General features: G+C 54.9%; 1 protein-coding gene across 1 annotated transcript in view; it reads left to right on the top strand.

Moving 5' to 3' along the window:
* The window catches only part of CSF1R (colony stimulating factor 1 receptor), a 30,151-nt gene extending 6,395 nt beyond the window's left edge, over positions 1-23,756 (top strand). Inside the window, exons 4-21 of the mRNA XM_065875600.1 lie at positions 608-744; positions 1,417-1,576; positions 5,590-5,776; positions 8,155-8,270; positions 8,422-8,542; positions 8,638-8,825; positions 10,522-10,637; positions 15,907-16,033; positions 16,149-16,253; positions 16,742-16,852; positions 17,555-17,717; positions 19,804-19,895; positions 19,985-20,082; positions 20,757-20,879; positions 20,959-21,070; positions 21,696-21,795; positions 22,679-22,787; positions 22,877-23,756. Of these exons, the coding sequence (XP_065731672.1) occupies positions 608-744; positions 1,417-1,576; positions 5,590-5,776; positions 8,155-8,270; positions 8,422-8,542; positions 8,638-8,825; positions 10,522-10,637; positions 15,907-16,033; positions 16,149-16,253; positions 16,742-16,852; positions 17,555-17,717; positions 19,804-19,895; positions 19,985-20,082; positions 20,757-20,879; positions 20,959-21,070; positions 21,696-21,795; positions 22,679-22,787; positions 22,877-23,005 (2,294 nt within the window). The 3' untranslated portion in view covers positions 23,006-23,756. The remainder of the gene's footprint in view (positions 1-607; positions 745-1,416; positions 1,577-5,589; positions 5,777-8,154; positions 8,271-8,421; positions 8,543-8,637; positions 8,826-10,521; positions 10,638-15,906; positions 16,034-16,148; positions 16,254-16,741; positions 16,853-17,554; positions 17,718-19,803; positions 19,896-19,984; positions 20,083-20,756; positions 20,880-20,958; positions 21,071-21,695; positions 21,796-22,678; positions 22,788-22,876) is intronic.
* Positions 23,757-24,177: the final 421 nt, after the last annotated feature.

The raw sequence follows: 24,177 nt of genomic DNA, 5'->3' as shown, positions 1-24,177 counted from the left end.
GGCGGGGGGGGGTGGGGGATGAGGCTAATTCAGCGAAACTGTGACAGGAGGCCTCTCCGAGGAATGTCTGAGCTAAAGATCTGAAGGATGAGAAGAGGCAGGCAGTCAAAGCGTGGGAGAAGGCATTCCTGGAAGGAAGGGCAAGTGCAGAGTCGCTGGGTGGGAAAGGCTGTGCGGTGGGAAGGGCAGCTGGGGGAGTGGAGGGTGGCAGGTGTCCACGGGTCGGGAGCGGGGCCTGGGGAGGTGGGAGGGACTTCGGCTTTTATTCTGAGAGTGATGATGAGAAGCCACTGAATATTGTCACGAGAGAGAGGCATGATCCAATTTTCATTGCGAAGAGCTCCCTTTGGCCGCGGCGAGGAAGGAGGGAGGCCTCCCAGGTGCCTGAAGGGGTCCAGAGCAGAGAATGAGGGTGAGACTGGGGAGAGGCGCTGGTGATGGAGCAAAGGGGACTTTTCAAGGTCTATTTAGGAGACAGGACTTGTCGTGGGGAAAACTGAGGCGTCGGGGCTGCCTCCCAGGATTTGGGATGGGAGCCTGGCCCATGGCAGGAAGCAGAGTGACAGCTCTGGCCTGGATGTTCATGGGTCCCTTGCCCTGACCTCAGTCATCCCAGGACCCCCGACCTTGACACTGAAGCCTACAGAGCTGGTGCGGATTCAAGGAGAGGCTGCCCAGATCATATGCTCAGCCAGCGACGTTGATGTCAACTTTGATGTCTTCCTCCAACACGGAGACACCAAGGTCAGTCCCTGGGGAGTCTGTCCATCCTTCTGACACGCCAGGCCCTGCAGGATGCAGTCCCCAGCCCCACCTCAAGCTGGCTCTCTGGGCTGAGGGCATGGTCCAGGCCCAGAGAGGGGAGTGGACTCACCCAAGATCTCACTGCCAGTCAGTAGCTGATCCAGAAGCAGGACTCGGGCTCGTGCCACTAAATCTTGTGGGGGTTGATGGGAGGAGGCAGTACTCCACCCTCTTGACCCATGACCTTTGCCCCAGCCTGTAGACAAGAGCCACATGTCAGCTCACTTCTGACTTAGCAAGGGGTTCCTAGGCCACCTCTGAAGCCCAGGAATGTAAGAATCCTTTCAGAAAAACTCTGGAGAGAGGACGGGGAGGGGCTTTTCTCAGGAGGAAATGGCATTCGGCTGCTTCTAAGAACATCCTTCCTCCTTGTGCCTACCGTGTGCCAGGCTAGCCCTGTGCCATTTGCCTGCTCCATCTCACTTACTCTACAACCCTAAGAGCGTGGGGCCAATGTCAGTCCCATTTTGCAGATGAAGAAACTGAGGCTCAGAGTTCAGTCCCTGCCCAAGGAGAAGCAGATAGTAATTCTTAAAGGCTGAGAATTAGAAACCAGATCTTTCTAATTCCTAAACAACCTCAGTATACCATTTCCATTCCTTCTGGCTGCAGCTCACAATCTCTCAACAATCCGACTTCCATGACAACCGTTATCAAAAAGTCCTGACCCTCAACCTCGATCACGTAGACTTCCAAGATGCTGGCAACTACACTTGCATGGCCACCAATGCCCGGGGCATCCACTCCACCTCCATGGTCTTCTGGGTGGTAGGTAAGCATCAGGGTGGTGGGGAAGGGTCATCAGGGATCCTGGGGTGAGGGGGTGCATAAGGGGATTGAGAGAGAGGGAGCTGATGGCAGGGAAGGAGGAGACATTGTTAGAACAGCTCGCTAGAATCCCCTTTTTCTGGGCCTGGTTAAGGAGCCACGACACTGACAGCCCTCCCAGGTCCCCCGCCCCCCGCCCCAGAATCCCTCCCTCCCGCCTTGGAGGTCCCACAGTGCATGGCTGCATCTCATTCCAGCATCATTAGTTCTGTTTGGGGATTGGTGTCCAGTAGCTTCCTCCTGGGCTTCACTGTTCACTCATTCATTCCTTCCTCCATGCCTGGGAAACCCACATCACAGGGACACGTGAACAGACAATGACCACCCAGTGCGGTCATGGGGGAAGTGTGGGGTGTCCTGGGAACACCAAGCGAGACCCCCAACCAAGGCTTGGACAAAGTGGCCTCTAAGCTGGGACCAGAAGAATGGAGGTGGGTTAGCCAGGCAGAGGGGTGGAAAAGGAAGGGGAACAGCACTGCTGGCAGAGGGAACAGCATATGCAAAGGCTCAAAGGCGAAGAGAGCAAGAGCATGTGAGACATCCAGAGAAGCTGACAACAGCAGGGACATGAAGGGGAGGCGGGGGTGGTCACAGGAAAGCAGTGCTGAAGGTAGTATCCGAGGGCAAATTGGGTGGGGAGTTTGCATCGTATCCGGTGGAGGTCATTAAATGTGTTAAGAGGAGAGCGATGAGATCAGATTGCACAGAGGGTCCACTGTGTGGTGGTCAGGAACCCACACTCCTGGGGCACATTCCAACCCGGCTCCACCAATGACTTAGGCAGGTTCCTTACTCTGTTTCCCCATCTGCAAAATGCGGATGCTAACAGTAACTGTCTCATAGGATTGCTGTGAGAATTAAATGAATATGTGAATATATATACATATTTGAAGTACCCAGAATAGGACCTGGCATACAGTAAATGCTAAGTGTGCATGAGGAGATGTTATTTGAGAAGGCTCAACCCTACGCCGTGCGGATTGGACGGGAGACTAGAGCCTGGAGACCCATGAGGGCGGTTAATGCAGTGGTCCAGGCTAGAGATTGCAAAGGGTGCTGGACCACGGCAGCGGCCCAGGAGAGTCTGTCATCCAGAACGATTTCGGAGGGATGATGGACCAGACTTGGTGACTGCTGGGATGAAGGGGTGAAGGATAAAGGAGCCAAGATGGCTCCCGGGTCTTTGAACAGAGTGATTGGGTGAGAGGCGGCAACAGCCACTGGGCTGAGAATCCAGAGCTAAGGGGAGTTTCTTCAAGGTGCGGACAGGCTCTGAGTCATTTCAGTCTGGCCACACCTCGTGTGTTAAAAGTTATGGGAGCCCGAGGGGAGGCGGGGAGGGGGGATCAAGGAAGATCTTACTGGGAAGCTGACATTTGAGCAAAGACTTGAGGTGGGTGAAGGACCAAGCCATGTAGAATCTTGGAGAAGAGAGCTTCAGGCAGAGGGCAAGCAATGTTGTTAAGGCAGGTCCATGCTCACCACATGCAAGGAGTAGGTCAGCCAGTGTGACTGGGCTGGAGCTCAAGAGGAAGAGCGGTAGAAGTTGAGGTCAGAGGTGAAGGGGAAGGTCCCCGTAGGCCAAGGTGAGGACTTGGGCTTTTCCTCTTGAGAGAGATGGGGTGCCATTGGAGGGTCTGAACAAAGGGGTGACATCATCTGACTTGGAGGTAACAAAATATAACATGGCTTTCTGGTGCTCTGTTGAGGACTGTCTATAGGGAGATGAGGGTAGAAGCAGGGAGACAGGAGGCTACTGCTGGTCTGAGCTAGAGGTGATGGTGGCTTGATTAGGGTGGTAATGGTGGAGGTGGTGGGAAGTGGCTGGAGTTTGGCTGGCTGGCTGGCTGGCTAAGGGGAGAAGAGAGAAGAAAACAGCCTTGCCCTAAAAGCTCACAAACTCAGAGAGAGAAGACAGCTACCTAAAGGAGGAACCAGATACATGAAGTAGTGTAGATGTGGTGCCTAATGAATGTGTCATCTCAAAGGGCAGCAGAGGGCACCATGCTAAGTGAAATAAGCCAGAGAAAGACAAACATTGTATGATATCGCTTATATGTGGAATCTAAAAAAGTACCACAAACGAATGAATATAACAAAAAAGAAGCAGTCTCACAGATATAGAGCACAAACTAGTGGTTACCAGTGGGGACAGAGAAGATGGGAGAGGATTAAGAGGCACAAACTACTGTGTATAAAATAGATAAGCTACAAGCATATGTTGTACAACACAAGGAATATGGCTACTAATTTATAATAACTATAAATGGAGTAAAACTTTTAAAAATTGTGAAGCGCTCTGTTGTAGACCTGAAACTTATCAAATATTGTACATCAACTATACCTCAATTAGAAAAAAAAAAGCAACAGGAATCCAGAGGAAGGAGAGCTCCCTTTGGCCTGGAGTGGATGGGTGGAGTCTCCCTAATGGGTACAAGTCTTGGAGAATGAGAAGGATCTAAATAGAAGAGAGGAAGAATATGGGGTTCCTGGTGCAGGAAATGACTTGAGCACAACATCCAAGGTTGGAATGACTGTGGTGTGTTCAGGGGACATGAGAACATCGAGATGGGTGGAGAATTGTGTGTGTGTGTGTGTGTGTGTGAAGTGGGGACGTGGCTAGGTGCGCATAGGAAGACTTGAATGAGAAGAGCCTTGAATGCCAAGCTGAATAGTGGAGGTGATGGGGAATCACAGGGAGCTTTTTGAGCAGGAACAACACAGGGTAGAAGAGTGAATTTTAGATTTCATAGAATTGAGTGAGAAGAGGAGCCCTGAGAGATCATCTGGTCTTTTTGCAAAGCCTTGGGATTTTAAGAGGGTATTAGAGTAGCTTCCATGAGAGGCAAAGAGAGGCTGAATGGATGGGGGTTTTTTTTGTTTTTTTTTTTTCCCTGGTACGCGGGCCTCTCACTGTTGTGGCCTCTCCCGTTGCGGAGCACAGGTTCCCGACGCGCAGGCTCAGCAGCCATGGCTCACGGGCCCAGCCGCTCCGCAGCATGTGGGATCTTCCCAGACCGGGGCACGAACCCGTGTCCCCTGCATCGGCAGGCGGACTCTCAACCACTGCGCCACCAGGGAAGCCCCGGATGGGGGTTTTTGCACCTCTCCTTTGCCTACAATTCAATCAGAGCAGCTTGATTTTAATTCATGCATTTACTTAGAAGAAACCAGCTAAGACTCTTTCAGTTATAGGTACTAGAAATCAACTCAAACTGGCCTAATCAAAAGAGGAATTATAGCCAAAACCCCCATGTATATGAGCTTCTGGTTTCGTTAGATTTAGGTGTTCAGGTGTAGACAAGAATCTGTTGCTTCCCAACTCTTAGCTCTTTCTTTTTCTCGCGGGGCAGCACCAAGTTTGGAAACCCCAGTGGAATGAAAGCTTCTCTTTCCCTCGAGTTCCAACAAAAATCATGGAAATTAGAGTCATGGACTCACATGCCTAGCCCCAAAATCAATCACTGGTCCCAAGGGGACAGATTACCCTGATTGGCTGGCCTGGATCACGTGCCCACTTTAGAGCTGGATATGGAAGCTGCATTGACTATACTACTACAGAAAAAGGGGGAAATGGGTGAGAGCGTATGGGAAAAAAAAAAACAGACTTTTTTTTTAACTGCTAGAAAAATTTCCATGAAGTTATAACAACATAGATATATTCAATCTCTTCGTTATATAAATAAAGATGTAGAGGTGCCAAGGAGAATAGGAATTTGCCCAAGTTGTCCCAGGAACTCAGTGAAGAAGAGAAGAGTTTGGAGCCCTGGGGGTGGTGGGAAAAGAGACGAGAGAGGGCAAGTCTGGGTTATGGGCGGAGTCTGTGTGCCTGGCACATGGTAGGTGCTCAGGGAGGGCCCAGCTGAAAGACTGGCTCGATGGGTGGATTGCTAAATGAACACACACACTGGGGTATCTTCCCACTAATGCCAGATCTCTGTGCATTCTGCTTTCCAGACAGTGCCTACTTGAACTTGACCTCTGAGCAGAACCTCCTCCAGGAGGTGACCGTGGGTGAGAAGATAGAACTCAAAGTCAAGGTGGAGGCCTACCCAAGCCTGCAAAGTTTTAACTGGACCTACCAGGGACCCTTCCTTGGCCACCAGCCCAAGCTCAATTTTGTAACCAACAAGGGCACATACAGGTATCACCTATTAGCTCATATCCGCATAGCGCACAGCCAGATGGAGCAGTTCAGCCAGGAGTCAGGACACTTGGGTCCTATCTCAACCTTGTTGCGTGACCTGGAGCGAGTCCTTTCCCGTTTCTAGGTCTCATTTTTCTTGACTATGTCGAACCTCGATATCAGTCATCAGCGTCTGAGATGTAGATCAAATTAGTGTATCCCTCTGTCCTATATCCTTGGAAAATCCAATGTCCTCTTCAAGAACTACCATTTCTTGGGGGCATGCATTCTGATGGTCACCCAAGGTCTCGATCTTATGCCTCCTCTTTTGTGACTAATCCAAATGCAGAAGACAACCCCCCCCCCATGATTTCCACTCATAGTCACACACCTAATAGCAATCGCACGACGTATCTGCCATATACACAGGTTTGGGGAATAGAGGGAGTTAACATCTCTCAGTCACAGATATATCAGAAGTTCTTTAAAAGCCTGTGGTCATCCACCCCTGAGAATTTCTCACCAGCTGTGCTCTTCTCCACAGGCTCAGAGCTCTTCTTATAGAGTGCCGTGTGACTCTGCATCCTCCCGTCTCTCCACTCCCAGAATCCTGCTCATCCCACATGCACAACATTTTAGAAATCTCTTTTTCTTGTCTCCTGTGGACTCTGTCCTCGGGGTCTTACTTCCTCATCCAAAGTGACCTAACCCCAGGTAGTTTTCTAAACAAGAGAGTTTCTTCCCCAAGGAGGAACACTGATACCAAGTGTGAAAATAATAATTTCTTTACCCTGTTCTATTTGAATGAGAGGGTACAGCTCCATCAAGGGCAGCAAATATGTGGTGTGCGTGTGATAACTTCCCCTCCCTCACTCGTGACAGAGACCCTTAATTGATTTTTTTTTTTTTTTTTTTTTTTGCGGTACGCGGGCCTCTCACTGCTGTGGCCTCTCCCGTTGCGGAGCACAGGCTCCGGACGCGCAGGCTCAGCAGCCGTGGCTCACGGGCCCAGCCGCTCCGCGGCATGTGGGATCTTCCCGGACCAGGGCACGAACCCGTGTCCCCTGCATCGGGAGGCGGACTCTCAACCACTGTGCCACCAGGGAAGCCCCCTAATTCATTTTTGAACCCTTTCCTAATTCATTTTTGAACCCATCCTGCCAGATGCAGCCTCAGAGTCCTTCTCAACACAGTCTCTAGGCTATATTTCCATCATAACTGGCTCATGAGAGGAGACCTGTTTGCCATCCCTGGGCTAGATAATCCCTAGACATCTTCCGACTCCCAAATTCTCTGGAGTTCTCTTCCTAGCTCCAGAAGCCCAAACCTCTTTGATTCCTGGATTCTTGTGTTGTCGATCATCAGAATCAACAAGGATGTTCCCTTGTCCTTATCTTCCTCTTCCCAGTTCCCTTCTTGTCCTTTCCGGCCAGGATTTCTAGCTTCCCCTCGTCTAAAGCAGAAGTTCTGAATCTGGAGTCTGCAGACCCCTGGAAGGAGGCTGGTCCAGGGATAGGTTTCAGGGGTCTGTAAGCGACAGGGACACTGTGGAAAGGAACCAGGGAGATGCCCTCAAACATAGTAATCTGGGGCCATTCAGCACAGGGCAGATAAGCGTGGGCACCAAACAGCCCACGTGATAGGTGTGTTCATAATGGTGATTTTGACTCATGCAGAAAGTTAAATTCTTTCAGTTTAAGAAGGAGATGTTAGTTATCTCAAGGATTGCTCTCTGAATACCATGGGGTTTAGTCTAGTAATGGCTGCAGATATTTTCCAGTAAAGAGACAAGTGCCTACAATGAGTCAGGCACTCTATCAGGCACTCTGAGTATATATCCCTTTAGTCCTTAGGTTGAGTGTGTGGATTAATTACTGTAAGTGTCACCCTTACAGAAAAGGAAGCAAAGGATCAGAGAGGTTAAGTACTTGTCTAAGGTCACACAGCTAGGAAATGGCAACATTAGGACTTGAGCCCTGTTCTCTGGAGCCCATGGCTACATCCTGCCTCTCTCCCCTCTCAAGGTCCCTCTTGGCAGGGTTGGCGCTTTAGGGATGGAAGCTGACCTGGGTGCTAGCGTCTTCAGCAAGGATTGTTTAGCCCAGTGATGGTGGTGAAAGTAGGTACATTCATTGGGACCTGTGATGTGCCTCCCAGTGTTGGCATTTTACAGACATCACGTCTACTAAACCTCAGAACAAAAGCACTTTACGGATGAAAGAAGCAATTAAGGGAATCGGGTTGGGGGTTTTTGCGTGTCTCAGGGGCACTCAGACTGGGTACTTGGTTCAGCCAAGACCTTTGTGCCCCGGACACTTTACCAAAAATAAATCCCTTATAAGGTGGTTGTCTGAGCCCACTGTCCTCACCCCAGATGGCCTGCTCCTCTCATGCAGGTACACCTCCACCCTCACCCTGCTTCGCCTGAAGCCCTTCGAGGCCGGCCACTACTCCTTCCAGGCCAGAAATGCCAGAGGAGAGGAGACCCTGACCTTTGAACTCACCCTTCTATGTGAGTGATGGAGTGGGGCTGGGGACATGGGGTTCCTGAGGCTGCTGGGATGGCTGGGCTGGTGGAGAGAAGACTCAGTGTCGGGTGGTCAAGCCAGGAGGCGGGCCTCTGGGGCTGACTCCTCCCTCCTTTGCCCCTCCCTCTGCCTCAGACCCCCCAGAGGTAGAGGTCACGTGGACCCTCATCAACGGCTCTAAAACCCTGCTCTGTGAAGCCTCAGGGTACCCCCAGCCCAATGTGACGTGGGTGCAGTGCAGGGGCCACACGAACAGGTACGCGGGCTCTGGTTGCCTTCCTCACCTGGGCGCAGGGGCCGGGGCAGGGGCCGGGCACCCTGAAACTCTGAGCTACATTCTGTTCTTCCCAGATGTGGTAAGACCCAAGTGCTGGTCCTGGATGACCCAAACCCTGAGGTCCTGAGCCAAAAGCCCTTCCACAAGGTGACCGTCCAGAGCCTGCTGGCCACTGGGACCTTGGAACACAACAGGACGTACGAGTGCAGGGCCTACAACAGCCTGGGGAACAGCTCCCAGGCCTTCGGGCCTGTCTCTGTAGGTGAGCCTTTGACCCGCCTGCTCCAGGCCAAGATGGGAAGGAGGCCCAGGAAACTGCCCCACAGCCCCACCCCTGGGAACCAAGGGCCAGAGTTCCAGTGCCAAGCAGATCCCAGCCATACCGAGTTCTAGCTCTCTGCGTGTGACTCCAGGGCCCCTCCTGACCAAAGCTCTCCTGAAGCGGCGAGATGGGGGAGTCTAGGACCCGTGGGGCTGCAAGTAGTGGGGAGAAGGGCAGAGGGGATGCAGACGTGAGATGCAGAGAGAAAGCAGCTTGAAGCAGCTACAGCCGCATCTGGCCCCTCTCCTCACATTCCTGCACTTGAACTGACTCATTCGTTCATGAGTGTGTATTTGGGACTCACTTCGTGCAGGGAGCAGTGCCTCCCCGGAGCGTAGTCCGGTGATGTGAGCAGGCGACAAATGAACAGTCCCCTCACCCCCTCCCCCAATCCCAGGGCCGGCCTTGACAGCCTTCTCCATCCCTCCCAGATTCCCTTCCTGCCAGAGACACAGTCCTATCCATTCAGGGCCACTGTCCGGGGCGGGGATCACTAACACAGCTGCATCATCCGTCTAGAGGAAGAGGCATCTTTCTCTGCGTTGCACAAAGGCTGCATGTGGGTTAGTTCTCTGATTCTGAGAGGCCCAGGGCTGCACAGGCCCACAGAACCCTCAGGCCTCTAAAAAGCAGATTCAGCACCCACCGTGTGCCAGGCCCTGGTGAGGTTCTCTGGGCCCAGAGAGGACAGAGTGGGAGCCTCTGCCTGGCTCACAGGGGGCCCGCAGGTGCCCCAGCTGCTGGCCTTGGAGCAGGTGGGGCTGAGGCCCGATTCCACATGCCGCTGCCTCGGCTGCTCTGTCTTGCAGCTGGTGGTCGTATATCACAAATAATAAAGCCAACATTTTCTTGAAGGCTCACACTGCGCCAGGCATCACGCTAAGCCCTTTGCAGGCATTATTTCAGTGAACTCGCACACCCCTAGGAGGTTAGTCCAGTCTTCCTTCCCCCCTGGGGCGTGCTGAACCTGAGGCTTAGAGACAAGTCACAGGTTCAACTGTCACACCTCCTAAGTGGCAGAGCTGAGGCTGGGCCTCAGACTCATGCTGCTGATCTGGGCCAGGACGTGGAAATTATGTCCTTCCAAACACATCAAGGGAACTAGGGCTGTTGATCTGGGAAGAGGAGACCCCGGGTCCGTGAACCTGGCTTTCAGACTCCCAGAAGGGCTGTGTGGTCCCAAAGGGCACTTGGGGAAGCTGCAGGGAAATGCTGGGGAGGCAGATTTCAGTCTAACCTCTAGAAGGTCTTTCCATCCGAGCTGGCCAGAGGTGTAGGTGGTAAGTCTCCACACTGGGGGAGGGTGCAAGTCATGGCTGAGCCCCAGGCCAGGCTGCTGCAGAGGCTCCTTGCACGGGCAGTGGGTGGGCTGCGTGACCTGAGGGGCTCCGCTGGCCACAGAGCCTGCGAGTCTGGGCAGGGTTTGGAGCTGGTCACGAGCAGTGCTAGAGAGGTGGTCCTCCCTGCCCCCGGCTGGGGGAGGGTCTACGGGCTTCCCGCTGAGAGGACTCCTTGTTCAGTCAGTAAGCATTTATTGGGCACCTACTGAGTTCCAGGCAACTGGCCTGTTCCAGTGGGGAGCAGGTGGTCTCAAAGGCCCTTTCTGCTGCTCATTCCTCTGCCCCACCCTTTCCAGGAGCCTACACGCAGCCCCTTGATGAGCCCCTCTTCACGCCGGTGCTGGTGGCCTGCATGTCCGTCACGGCCTTGCTGCTGCTGCTACTCCTGTTGCTTTTGTACAAGTACAAGCAGGTGAGCCTGGGCAGGGCTGGGGGGCGGCCAGGCACCCAAGTGAGCCAGACCCTGGGGCAGTGCCCCCAGGCTGTGTGGATCCACCCTTCAGCCCCGTGAATACGAATTCGTCTGTCAGCCAGTCATTGAACCAACAGCCCTTTAATGGGCGCCTGCTGTATGCCAGTGTCAGTGGCTGGGTGAGCCAAGACTCGGAGCCTCTGAGGTTTTGCCCTCGTAGAAGTCTCTGTCTAGTGAGCTGGACGGTTGCTAATCGAATAGCCACGGAAGTGAGGGCGTGGATCACAGAGAGAGAGATGCTACGGGGAGAGCCGTGGCCGTTGGGGAGAGCATGAACATGGGAACTTGTCCCAGCTGGGGGCTTCCAGGGACACAGAGAGGGTATCATGGGGCCAGGCCTGTGTCTCTGTCAGGTGGCAGGTAAGTTAGTGGAGGGGAAGGCCTGACCATCATCGTCCTCGTCATTTAATATGATTATTAATCAAGTCTGCACGTTGACGTTTAGTGCACTGCCTGTCACCCTGAGTGCTCAGCGAGTGATGGCGGTTTTAGGGGCATTGTTACGAAGCATGTTACCTACATCCCCTCATTTACTGACCTCAACAGCCACGGCATGTGGGTAGTATCACTACCCCATTTTACAGAGTTGGAAGCTGAGGTTCTGAGAGGTTGAGACAGTTGCCCTAGTCTACAGCCGGTCAATGGCAGAGGCTGGTTTTTTAAAAGCCATTTTGTAAACCCATGGAATCATCTTATCTTACCCTCAAAACAATCTAGAGGCAGGGACTAGAGCAGTCAGCATTTTACAGTAAGGAAGCAGGCTCAGCAAGGTTGAAGGACCCGCCCAAGAGTCCCAGTTGCCTTGCACCCCAGAGCCTGTGGCCTCCACCACTTAGCCTCCCTGCCTCCCTACATAAAAGACTACTTCTGGTGCAGTCAGGCACTGGGAGGGCCAGGCCAGAAGGCTGTGGGGGGCCAGAAGTGGAGGGATCTTTTCTGGCTGGCAGGGAAGGGAGTCTGCTTGGAGGAGGTGGCTTGGCGTGGGTGGGACAGGCCTTGGAGAACGGGGCAGGCAGCCAGGGGGAGATGAGATTCAGGGAAAGGATGTCTCTGGGGGAGAGGGCGCTATGTACAAAGAGGCAGGTGGGGAGAAGACCAAGGTGAGTTCCGGAAATACTGATGCCTGGAAGAGGACCCAGGTGGGGACAGGTTGGGGGTCTGAGGGGTTGGACCCCATCCTGTAGGTTCAGCAGGTGTGAACAAGGGAGTGAGGTGAGTTAGGGATGAATAACCCACCTTGTGGGCTCCTCTGCTGCCTTCTCTTCCCCACACCTGCCTTGTGGGTTTTAGTGTGAGTAGAGGACTTGGAGTAGATAGGTAGGTGGTATGTGGGGGGTGCCCCAGGGGCCCACGGGGTGCCCGGTGCTTATGTCAGCACACAGCATGAGGAGGCAGCTCTGAGTGCAGAATCCAGGGCCCCAGGTCAAGTCTTCAGGGATCTGGGTCCTGCTCGGACACTGGTTTGCCATGAGACCTTGGCTGGGTGACTGCCCTCTTTGGGCTTCATGCAACCTTGGCGGGTGGACTGCCCGCTCTGGGCCTCATTTTCCCCACCTGTTCGTGGTGGGGTGGGTGACCTTTACAGCCTCCTCCTGTGACATGCCAAGAGGCTGATGGTCTCGTTTAAGAGCCAAGGGTTGGGAGTTGCATGGATCTGGGTCTGACTCTTGGATGGGCCCAACCTCAGACAGCCCTCCAATCCCAAGATGCACGAGCTATCTTGAGTTTCCCAGCCAACTTCCTCCTGGGTCCAGGGTGTGCAGCATCCATTCGGAGCACTGTCCGTGCCCACCACCCTGCTGAGTCCTCTATACGCCGTCACCTTGGTGAACCTTCAGCACAGCCTGCTACGGGGCTGCCATTATCAACACCATTTCACAGATGGAGAGACAGAGGCTTGGAGACACCAATGTTCCTAGAGTCCTAGAGCCTGGCAAGGCGGGATTCAGACCCAGATCCATCCAACTCCGCCCACCTCCGGGGACAGGACTTCACTCACTGTTGCGGCCTCCCGTTCCTTCTCTGCGCAGCTCTGTTGCAAAGTTCTTCCTTATATGGAGCGGAAAACAGCCTCTCCGTCCCCACAGAGCCGCCTCCTCAGCCCGGCAGAGATTCTAGAGAAGGGCCCAGTTCCCCTCCAGCCCTTTCTGCCTTGGGCCGCCCAGCCCCCTTGGCCAGCCATGGTTTGGCGACACCTTACGCTCTCTTCACGGGACCACTTTTGGAACACGTACTCTGGTCACCTCTTATCCCATTTACGAAACTGAACTGGCCCCTGAGCTGACCCAAGGCCAAGAGAAGGAGGACATCCCAGGGGTCAAGATGGCCACGCCCTGCCTCAGGGCTTGTCCAAGTGTCCTCTGCTTTGCTCCACGGGGTTCTGAGTCTTGCCCCTTCACTGGGGACTCAGCCTGGCTTGTCCTCACTACTCAGGCCTGAGGGGAGGGGTGGCCCCGCTTGGGGGAAGGGTTGCTTCTGTCTCAGGGCTGACTCATCGCCTTTCTGGCCCCCAGAGAGACCACAAGGGGGGCCAAGGGGGAAGAGAAAAGGGCAGGAGTCAGCAGGCTGGAAGGAGGAAGGACATGGGGAAGAAAGGATGATGGTGATGGGGAGGACCGAAGGAGACGGGGAAGCCACTGGAGAGGCTGGAATTCTGGGCGTTGGAACTGAGCTCTGGGGATTGGGAGGTATATGGGGGAAGCACAGGAGGGTCCCCAAGATTTCCAGTGGAAACTGTTCAGATCTCCCCCTTCCTGAGACAGGAAACATCTGCCCACCCAAAACAGCAGGCCTGGATGGGGAGTTGTGGGGACTTTGATGATTCCATGCCTACCTCGGTCACCAAGGGGAAGTGGCCTGGCCTGCTGTGAGGATTAAGTGAGATGACGAACGTTGAGTGTGGAGCCCAGCACCCACTCACAGGAAGTGCTCGGGAGACGCTCACTGATAGCATTATATTCCGAGGCTGCCCATCCTGGCCTCCCCATTAGGGTTCTCCTTCAGAGGAGAGGCCCCTCTGGGTAGAAGCCCCCGGGAGTTACACAGGAGCCCTGTCTAGGGATAGCAGAGGCTGAGCAGAGCTAGTGTCTGCTTTCCAGGAAGAGGGGTGGGGATGCCTGAGGCAGGCGTGGGAGAGCTGCGTCGTCCTCCAGGTATCAGGTCTGGGATTCAGAGAGAGAGCTGAAGTTCCAGCCAGATAGCCAGCTCGCGGTGGGCTGGCGAGGGGCCAGAGGAAGGAGAAGTGGCAGGGGGGGAGAAAACAGCCGTCACCACAGTGGCTCCTGGAGATGGAAGTGGCCAGGCGAGGTCAAGGAATCCCTCCCGGTTCTGTGTCCATCCTTTGCGTTGGGAAGGCACCCACACACAGGGTTTGAATCCTCAGACACTCAGGAAGTCCTCTTCCTGTCCCATTTCAGACTATCTGCTGAAACTGTAACATGGATGTCCTTAGGTTCACCGCTAGTCTCTCGTCCTGAATCAGGACCTGGAAATTCTTCCTCATGTCTAACTGCAGTCTTTCCCTCCGAACTACCATCTGGAAGTCCTTCCCTATGGCTATCTGGAGTCTTTTCCCTTAACCTGGTGAGACTTGTCACCCTCCTCCCCAGCACCCACTTTAGCTCCCCCTGCCCGAGTTGGGTGCCCCATGTAGGAGCCCAGCTGCTAATCACAGCCCAGCTGGTCCCTGTCCCCCGCAACTGACCGGAAAGAGAGCTGGACTGCTGACCCGAGGCCTCAGTGTCCTCCACCGCCCCAGCCCAGCTTCCACTTTCCACCTAAACTCTGTCTGCCATCAGCACTTCTCATGGGTACCCCTGGCATGATGCCCCCATGCAGCTGCCACCAGGGGCAGGAAAGAGAGAGGCAGCCACTCCTCCTCAGCTTAGGCTCTGCCACCAGCTGGCTCGTTGGAACAGCACGGAGAGCCTGAGGGGAATGCGGGTCCTCCAGACGCCCGCTTTCTTGTACGTGAGGTCTCTCTCTGTTGGTCCTTGAGCAATGTAGAGTCGGATGCATCACTCGCCTGCATCGAGCCTCAAAGGGTTCACCTTGCGCTTCGAGAACTCATTGCAGCCCTCAAGACTTTCCCGCCTCCAGAACCGCCCCCCCCCCGCTCCCCTCCAGCCACACGGCACCTTCCAGTCCCTTAGACTCGCCAAGACCTTTCCCACCCCCAGGCCTCCACTCCCTGCACCCGCGAAGTGCTTCCCCTGCTGCTCACGTGGCCAGCTCCCTCTCGCCTCCTCAGGGGCCCTCCCTGACTTGTGTGCAGTTGTCCCCGGCGCTCTCTGTCCTATTACTTTGCTTTCTTATCTCCATAGCACTATTCGAAAATTTCCTACTTATGTATCTGAGTCGATTGTCCGTCTTAGCAACTAGAATGCAAACTCCAGGGGACAGGGACTCTTGTCAAACTCTGAATCAACGATGCCTGAAACAAATAGGTACTCGGTGAAATATTTGGATGGGAATAATATTCAGCCTTAAAAAGGAAGGAAATGCTGACATAGGCAACAACGTGGACGAACCTTGAAGACATCATGCTAAGTGAGATAAGCCGGTTACAAAGGGACAGAACCTGCATGATTCCAGTTCAATAAGGTACCCGGAACAGTCAGATGCATGAGATAAGTGGCTGGGGGCTCGGGGGAGGGGGGAACAGGGAGTTGTTGTTTAGTGAGCACAGACTTGCAGCTTTTCAAGATGAAGAGAGTTCTGGAGGTTGGTTGCACAACAGTGGGACTGTATATAACACTACTGAACGGTATGCTCAAAACTGGTTGGGATGGTAAATTTTGTTCTTACCACAAGTGAAAATAAAACAGACAAGTAATAATTGGATGGGAGGATGGATGGATGGATGGATGGATCTACAGTTCCACCCTCCCTCCTGGCTCGGGAATTACCACATTATCAGAGCTGTCAAAACCCTCAGAGGTGGTCCTGTCCAAATCTTTCAATACACAGGTAGGGAAACTGAGGCTTGGAGAATGGACGGTCCCATGGTAAGGCCAAGCCAGGCAGGGACGGGGCTCTCGGTGCCGTGGGCATGAGATGACACAGCCCCTCTCACCACGTCGCAGGCCACACCGATCTCCTCCCGCTGTGCGGTGGGACTGCCCAGCCCCTGTCCTCCCGGGTCGGGATGATGTCCAAGATCCACCTGCCAGGCCCAGCTGACCCATGCCTCCTCCCTCTCCCTCTGCAGAAGCCCAAGTACCAGGTGCGCTGGAAGATCATTGAGAGCTACGGGGGCAACAGCTACACCTTCATCGACCCAACCCAGCTGCCCTACAACGAGAAGTGGGAGTTCCCCCGGAACAACCTGCAGTTTGGTGAGCCAGGGTCTCAGCACCCAACACTCCCTCCTGTCACAGGGCCAGCGTGGGTGGCAGGGAGCCTGTGGGCCCTTAGGTGCCCTGGGGCCTAAGCAGGCTTTGTGTGTGGCAGGTAAAACCCTTGGAGCAGGCGCCTTTGGGAAGGTGGTAGAGGCCACGGCCTTCGGTCTGGGCGAGGAAGATGCTGTTCTGAAGGTGGCTGTGAAGATGCTGAAGTGTGAGTGCAGGAAGCAGGTTTGGGGTAGCGGGTAGGAGGTGGTATATGCCAAGGGAGGGTCTGTTCTGTTGTCACAAGGGCATCACCCACATTTTTGGCCTGTCAGGGCCTGCGGAACAGAGCCTGGGATCGGGGGTGAGGACTCTCGGCTTCCTTTGTGAGCTCCCGGCTCCCTCTAACTCCTGGGTGTGGAAGGGCTTCTGCCTGAGCCTCGAAGGGGCTCAGGGGCACAGAGGCCATCCTGGCCTATGGCCTGGCCACAGGTTGGTATCCTGCCACCCAAAATCAGCTCAGTAACAGGCCATCTCTCCTCTCTCTCTCTCTCCCCGTAACTCCCATCGTGTGTCCTCATTTCTCCTGCCTCTTTCGGCTTCTGATTGCTTTGGGGCTCTGGGTCCCCTCTGCTTCGCTCCCCTGGGCGTCTGTGTGCGCGGCTCTCCATGTCCTGCCCTTTCTCTGTCTGTGGGATCTGTGGCCCCATCTCCCAGCCACGGCTCACGCTGACGAGAAGGAGGCCCTCATGTCGGAACTGAAGATCATGAGCCACCTGGGCCAGCACGAGAACATAGTCAACCTCCTGGGAGCCTGTACCCACGGAGGTAAGGGGCCCTGGCAGGCATGGGGGCCCGTCGTGGTGGGGCCTCTTGGGTGTCTGAGGGTCCCAGGGCTACCTCACTCCATCTTCCCCTTCCCGTCTCCACAAAGTGAAGGTGGGATCCCTGTCACAGCAACCCTTGAATTCCTAGGCCAGATGCCTGGACTGGTCAGAAGCTGCTTATGGATGACAGGTGGTTCTGTGAGATCTGCTCAGTGGCTCTCAGAGATGGGTGGGCATCAGAGTCACCTGGAAAAGGAGAAAAGAGCGCAGATGCCTGGGCCCTGCTCCAGGGAGTCTGACGCTATGGGTCTGGAGTGAAGCCCTTCAAATCTACCTTTTAGGAAGCCCCCACTCAAAGAGGCTTGGACACTCACCACAGGGCCCAAGAAGTGCCCCAGGGCCTGCTGGGACTCTCAGTCCGCTCCCATCTCTTCTCCTGTAGCAGCTTTGACGGGTGTGGAACTGTCATAGATTTCCTTCGAAGAAAGAATTATTCAGCTACAGTTTTTTGGAGGTTCCTCTGCTTTAGACAGTTGGGTCACTGAGGTCACCCAGAAAGCAGAGAGGGCTGCTTATAGGCAGGCAGGATTAGAACCCAGGGCTCCTGAGTTCCAGTCCAGGTTCTTATTGCCCCCGCCCCATGTTCCTGTCCACATGGGGTGGTGTGTTAGGGGTGCACTGACCCCACTCTTGGCTGCTCTAGGCCCTGTCCTGGTCATCACTGAGTACTGCTGTTATGGCGACCTACTCAACTTTCTGCGAAGGAAGGCGGAGGCCATGCTGGGACCCAGCCTGAATCCAGGCCAGGACCCCAAGGCAGGCACCGGCTACAAGAACATCCACTTGGAAAAGAAATACATCCGCAGGTTGGTGAAAGACAGGAAGGAGGCCAGGACTGGGAGGTGGGGCCCCCATGTCTGTCCCCGAAGTCAGCTCAGGGCTGCGTGGCTTGCGTGGCCCTCACCTTCCCGTTTGTGCTGTGTGGAGTACCCACCCATATTATGTGGGCAACTCAGTTCTCCTCCTATTTATTCCCATCATCCAACAAATATTTGAGCCCCTGCTATGTTCTGGGAGTATTGAGGGCAAAGATGGGCCGCTCATAGTCTGGTGGAGATGGGCATTAAAGAAATCATTATCTTATCATACGTAAAAGATCAACCAAGATCCATCCGGGGCCCTCGCTAGCGATGGGCAAATCTTGGGGATAATGGCCCTGTTTCTCCCATAGCATGTGCTGTCGGGGGCTGGAGGGCACCCATTCCACTTTTGAGTAGCCATGCAGAAGTGGGATGGGGGCTGGAGGGCACCCATTCCACTTTTGAGTAGCCATGCAGAAGTGGGATAGAGTCTTTCGGGCGTTGAAAGAGCAGGGGCAAAACAGCATAGCTGTGGCCAGGTCCCTGGTCCACTTGGGCCTCAGCTTCCCCAGCAAGCCACCAGGGGTTGAACCCCTCAGGGTCTCTCTGCTCTCTCGTTCTGTAATGCTGTGATTCCTGGAAGCCACCCAGAGGCAGATGGACAGAGCCACATTGGGGAACCAGAGAAAGGAAGTGGCCTTTGTGTCACACATGAGTCAAGGGCAGAGGTGGAGCCTGGCTGGATTCTGCTCTGTTGACTCCTTGTCCAGTGCTCACCTGAGCTACACTGATCTCCTGGGAGTCTTGGACTCGGGGCTTGTGAGGCTTCAGGGCCAGGCTGCTGGGTCAGAACAAGGGTATATATACACTGGGCTCCTATCCTACCAATGTCAGCTACCAAACCAGGGGAGGCAAAAGGGGAAGGAGGCCATTTCACTCCACCCAGTGACCTCGAGTATGGGGGCTGGCGGGATTTTCTCTGATTTTCTGACACCCTTTTGAGTGGGTGGCTCACGCCGGGCCTCAGCAGGCTGGAAACTCAGGCCAGAGCAACTCAAAATGAGAACTGAAGTCAAGTATTAGCTTCCATCTTCAAATCTACAGATGGGGAAAGGATTCCGAGTCGGGTGATTGCAAGGGCAAACGGCCTGTGAACCAGTCCTTAATGAGATCCCAGGCTACATTAATAGAAGTACACTTTCTAGACCAAGGGAGTGGATAGTTTAATGGTCAAACCATAAATAAAGCACTAGCTTGTTTTTCTGGGAACACGAGAGTAAGGACATCGTCAAGGTGCACAGCTGTATCACAGAGGGAGCAGGAGGTGAGAGGTCCAGACTCCTATCTGGTTGGAATATTAGAAGCAGTGGTGGCTATTCAATGCGGAGCAGTGCTTCTCAACCTGAACAGCCACCCGAAGCACAGGCTCACAGGCTTCTGAGAGCTGTTAGGAATGTACAATCTCAGGCCTACCCAAACCTGCGGAGTCAGAATCTGCATTTAAATAAGATTCCCCAGGTGATTCGTACGCACATGGATACGTTTAAGCAGCACTGCTCTAGACCAGTCCTCAACTCTGGCTACACACGGGAGTTGCCTGGATTAACGTGTAAGTGGGAATGACTGGGTCTTACCCCTAGAGTTTCTGAAGTCTTTGGTTTGATGGTCTGAGTATCTGGAACTCCCTGGGTGATCTTAATGTGCAGCCAGAAGGGAGAGCCGTGATGTAGACAAGAGGGCTCAAAGAAGGGGCCCTGGAATATGCTCGAAGCCCTGCTGGGCTGTTCCAGAGAAGAGGGAGATGCTTCTGGAGGGCAGAGTGAGGACCAGGAGGAGGAATAGCCCGGGGGCAGATCAGCATTAGGAACAGTGGAGAACTTTCTAACAGGTAGAGCTGCCCAAAGAGAGAACAGGTGGTAAGCTCCCTCACTGGATGGCCAAGCAGAGGTCACTGATCAAAGGAGGTGTCAGAAAGGGAAGTTCAAGTTGACCCTGAGGTCCCTTCCTTTCTCTGCTGAGTGGGTGGGAGAGGCCTGAGCTGGGCAGTGCAGTGACAGGCACTGACCAGCCCGCGGTCCCCTCTCCTATGCAGGGACAGCGGCTTCTCCAGCCAGGGTGTGGACACCTATGTGGAGATGAGGCCCGTCTCCACTTCTTCATCAAATGATTCATTCTCTGAGCAAGGTGCGGAGGAGGTATCAGGGCTGAGGGAGACGAGAGGGGCTACTTGGGTTGAGGTGGGGAGGCCGCCCTGACACCTCTCCCCACACCAGACCTGGACAAGGAGAACGGGCGGCTGCTGGAGCTGCGTGACCTGCTCCACTTTTCCAGCCAGGTGGCCCAGGGCATGGCATTCCTCGCTTCCAAGAACGTGAGTCAGAAAACAGGTCCCTATGATGTGTGGTCACCCAGGGTGTGGGGGGCGGGGGGGGCAGGGGCAGCCAACACCCCGTGAGGCTGGATGGGTGAGGACAAGGGGGAGAAAAGGGAGTGTGTGAAGGGGGCCGTCCTCCTTTCAACACAGGCCTGGGAGTCTAGAGCCTGAATGCTGGCTCTGCCGCTTGCTGTGCGGCTTTGAGCAACTGCTGAACCTCTCTGAGCCTAGGTTTCTACACCTATAGAAACGGGCACAATCGTAGAATGGCATGAAGGTGGAACTGGGTTACAACGTGTGCAGATGCTTAGGGAAGGGCCTGGAACGGCAGGGCCCTGAGGGTGGCAGCTCCTGCTCCCGTTAGGAGCCCCAGGGCTCACTGCTCCTGGGCCTGTGCAGACCACCTAGCTCTGAGGCAGCTCCTGCCACGCAGGGCCAGAGGGCCAGAGTCATGGTGGTTTCTCAACACTGACTGTATGCCCACATTAAGTTTTCCTAGACCTGGGTCTTGGTAGAAGGTAGGGACAGGATCCAGGGTACAGGACCAAAACTGATGCCCACTTCCTCGAGGAGGACCCCAAGCCTTCTGGGTGGGGTCCTGGCTGTTCCTCCTGCACCTCGGGCTCAGGTAGCTGGGGGGTCAAGACTAACCCTACAGTGCTTTCCCTCAGTGCATCCACCGGGACGTGGCAGCCAGAAACGTGCTGCTGACCAGTGGCCATGTGGCCAAGATTGGGGACTTTGGTCTGGCTAGGGACATCATGAATGACTCCAACTACATCGTCAAGGGCAACGTGAGTGCTGGGAGGGCTGGGCCAGGCTGGAGAGGGGTGGTGACCCAGGGTGCAAGGTGACTGGGGTCTGCTGTGCCAGGCCCGCCTGCCCGTGAAGTGGATGGCCCCAGAGAGCATCTTCGACTGCGTCTACACAGTTCAGAGCGACGTCTGGTCCTACGGTATCCTCCTCTGGGAGATCTTCTCACTCGGTAAGCCGCTGGCGCAGTGCAGGCTCAGCGTGGGGCTGACTGGTGCTTGGTTACCCACGGTGTCCTACACCTCGTGGAGGATGCTAGTCCAGGACACTTGGTGGTCAGGGCAGAGCAAGGGCTGCTAAGAGTGCAGGGATGGGCGAAGTATCTTAAAACCAAGCGTTGCAGGTCCAGAGTGGGCGGGGCACACCCCCTACCTCGACAGGCACTCCCTCCAGGAGGTTTCCTCACCTGTCTGCTTGTGCAGTTGCCAGTTTCCTAGAACGCTGTTTGCCCTCACTCTCTGAAACATGCGTGTCTTTGAAGATACAGCTCCCATTTCTGGAGCACTAGGCACAGGAAGTTGGGCTAAGCCCTTCAATGTACTCCTCTACCAAGCTCTTATTCCAAAGCCTGTGCTGGAATTTTGTGGGTGTGATGAGGCCTGGCTGAAGACTTTCAACGTCCTAGAAGCCTAAGCCGTTTGCAGTGCCCGGCATATAGTAAACACCTGTTAAGCGGAGCTGCTGTTCTATTATCGCAGTCCAGCTGGGACCCCGCACACCCAGCCCTGCCAAGATGTGTGGGGGAAGGTGACGGTGAGCACTGGATATGGTCTTTTCCATGATCCTGTCCTTTGCAGGCCTGAACCCCTACCCTGGCATCCTGGTGAACAGCAAGTTCTATAAACTGGTGAAGGACGGATACCAAATGGCCCAGCCCGCGTTTGCCCCAAAGAACATGTAAGTGAAGGACCCCAGGGAGGAAGAATACCCCAGGATTTGTTGGAAGTGGATGGGAAGGTGTGTGGCCTGTCTTTCCTGTCCACAACGTTCCAGGGTCAGGCTTCCACTTGCTCACAGTGGACTAAGACCTCTTTTTATCAACTTCAGGGTTTCCACTGGTTTCCCAGGTAGCATGGGGCGGGGACATTCTCAAAGACGGCTCTCAGCTGGGGCCGGCCCTAAGACGGATGATGGATGTTTAACTCAGACTCTGTTGCTATGACCTCAAGAGGGCTCTCTCTTTCCTTCCCTGTCCTGGAGCTCTGTGGTGGCGGCCAGCCTCTCACTCAGCATAGCCAGCCAGCCAGCCGCTGCAGCCTCTTAACTGCCTCACACCAGCCAGCCCACCCCAGGCTCCTCACTGGCTCCCTGCCCTCACCACAGCCTTCCCCCGCACTCGCTGGCCCATCTCACCCACTGCATCTTTCTCCAGCCACTGTCTCTCCACGGCTGCTCCCTAGATGCCACCCAGGCGCTTACTGCCAAGGTGGGTGCACTCAGCCAGCTAGCTCCTCAGCCACTTTAGTCCTACCATCAACTGGCCTCTTAAACCTACCTGCAGGCAGCAGGAGTGCCCCTTCTTCATCAGAGCTTGGGCAAAAGAGCATCTCTGAGCTTTTTTCCTCCTCAGTTACCACGCCCATTTTGACAAAAAGCCCCTTTTCCCAGGGTTACTGGAAAGATTAGATAATGCACACCAAGGACTTCGCACTGGCCTTGTGCAAAGCTCACTTCTGACTTGGTTTTGGGACCTCTGCGGGGCAGGACCCTGGAGTGTGTGTGCGTGCGTGCACAGACATGATGAGTTCCAGGCCCACAAGTAGCTTCTGTCCTGCCTCAGATACAGCATCATGCAGGCCTGCTGGGCCCTGGAGCCGACCCGCAGACCCACCTTCCAGCAAATCTGCTCCCTCCTTCAGGAGCAGGTGCTAGTGGATAGAAGAGAGCAGGTGAGTGGTGGCTGGCTCAGGGTGGGTGGCTGGTTAAAGCTGGGCCTGACTGATCAGTTCTGACGATCCCCTGACATCCCCCCACCCAGGACTACAGCAACCTGCCAAGCAGCAGCAGTGAGCCGGAGGAGGAGAGCTCCAGCGAGCACCTGGGCTGCTGTGAGCAGGGGGGCATTGCCCAGCCCCTGCTGCAACCCAACAACTACGAGTTCTGCTGAGGAGGTGACCCCAGGGTGACCCCAGGGATGCACTCTCTCCCCTCCTCCGTGGACGGGGCACCACGGGGAGAACACAGACTGTGCCCTCGGTCATTTCCCTCAACAGCCCTGCTCTGAAACTCGGGAATGTGGGAGCTACAGGAGGTTGGAGAGAACCCCACTCCCAGGGCCGGAGCCATCACTGCCAGTCAGGGGCTGGGGCTCAGCCCTGCCCCACCCCCGCCAGTTCTCAATGCTGTGGCCTCATGTGTGCTATGCCAACTGGGAGAATACCCAGCTCACTCTTAGCCTGTTCCCGCTTCCTCCCCTCCTTCCCTCCTGTTTCAAGGGAAAGGGACTGGTTTTGTGACTGAAGTCCCCAGGAGCTGCCCAAACCTTGGGGAAAAAACAAGGCTCCCTGGCCCTTAGAACACCTGCCGAGTGGATCAAGGAGAGCAGGCCGGTGCTCAGGGCTGCACTTGGTTCAGGCCCTTGGAGCAGGGTGACTCCTCTGTAAGAATCTAATTGTCCCTCTCTGCCCTCTAAGCCTTCTCTCCACGGCCCCACCCACCCTAGGTCTGGTATTGCTGCAATGAGCCAGGTGGCAGCTAAAGGTTGGGGTGCTGTCCGGCCCCGCCCTCCTGAGCTGGAAGGCAGGGGCCCCGTGTGGCTGGCCACACCAAGCAAGCAGCACACACTCCAGGTTGACTCATCATAACTAACAGTCACGCTGTGGGATGTCTCTGTCAGCATTAAACTAACAGCATTAACACAGCTGGCCTCTGGTCTTGGTGCCATGCGGATTCCCGGGGACCTCCGTCCATCCTTCCGCGGTGAGTGCCCAACCCCACTGAGCTGCATACAACGAGGCTGGAATGGACTCTTGTTGCACCCAAACCATATAATTTAATAAACTTTATTCTGGTCGGGGAAGAGGGAGGGAAAAAAAGCCACCTATTCCACTCCTCTCAATAAATTAAATAACACGGCCAATTCCCGTGCCCTAAGCAAACTTTGGGCACTTGAGCCAGTCCTGCTGTTTCCTTACGGCCCAGTCTGCTTACCCTTCACAGAAGGGAGTTTTTCCTACTGCCCCCAGGTTACATCATGCTCACGGGCCACATCCCCTCTGTGATGAGGGTCCAGAGAGGATGCAGGCTGCAGCAGCAGTGACCAGGAAAGGAGGAAGGGGA

This window comes from Phocoena phocoena, chromosome 3 (genome assembly GCF_963924675.1).
Source record: "Phocoena phocoena chromosome 3, mPhoPho1.1, whole genome shotgun sequence".
Taxonomy (NCBI): domain Eukaryota; kingdom Metazoa; phylum Chordata; class Mammalia; order Artiodactyla; family Phocoenidae; genus Phocoena; species Phocoena phocoena.
Note: the sequence above shows the minus strand (reverse complement) of the source record. Positions and strands in the feature narration are given on the sequence as shown.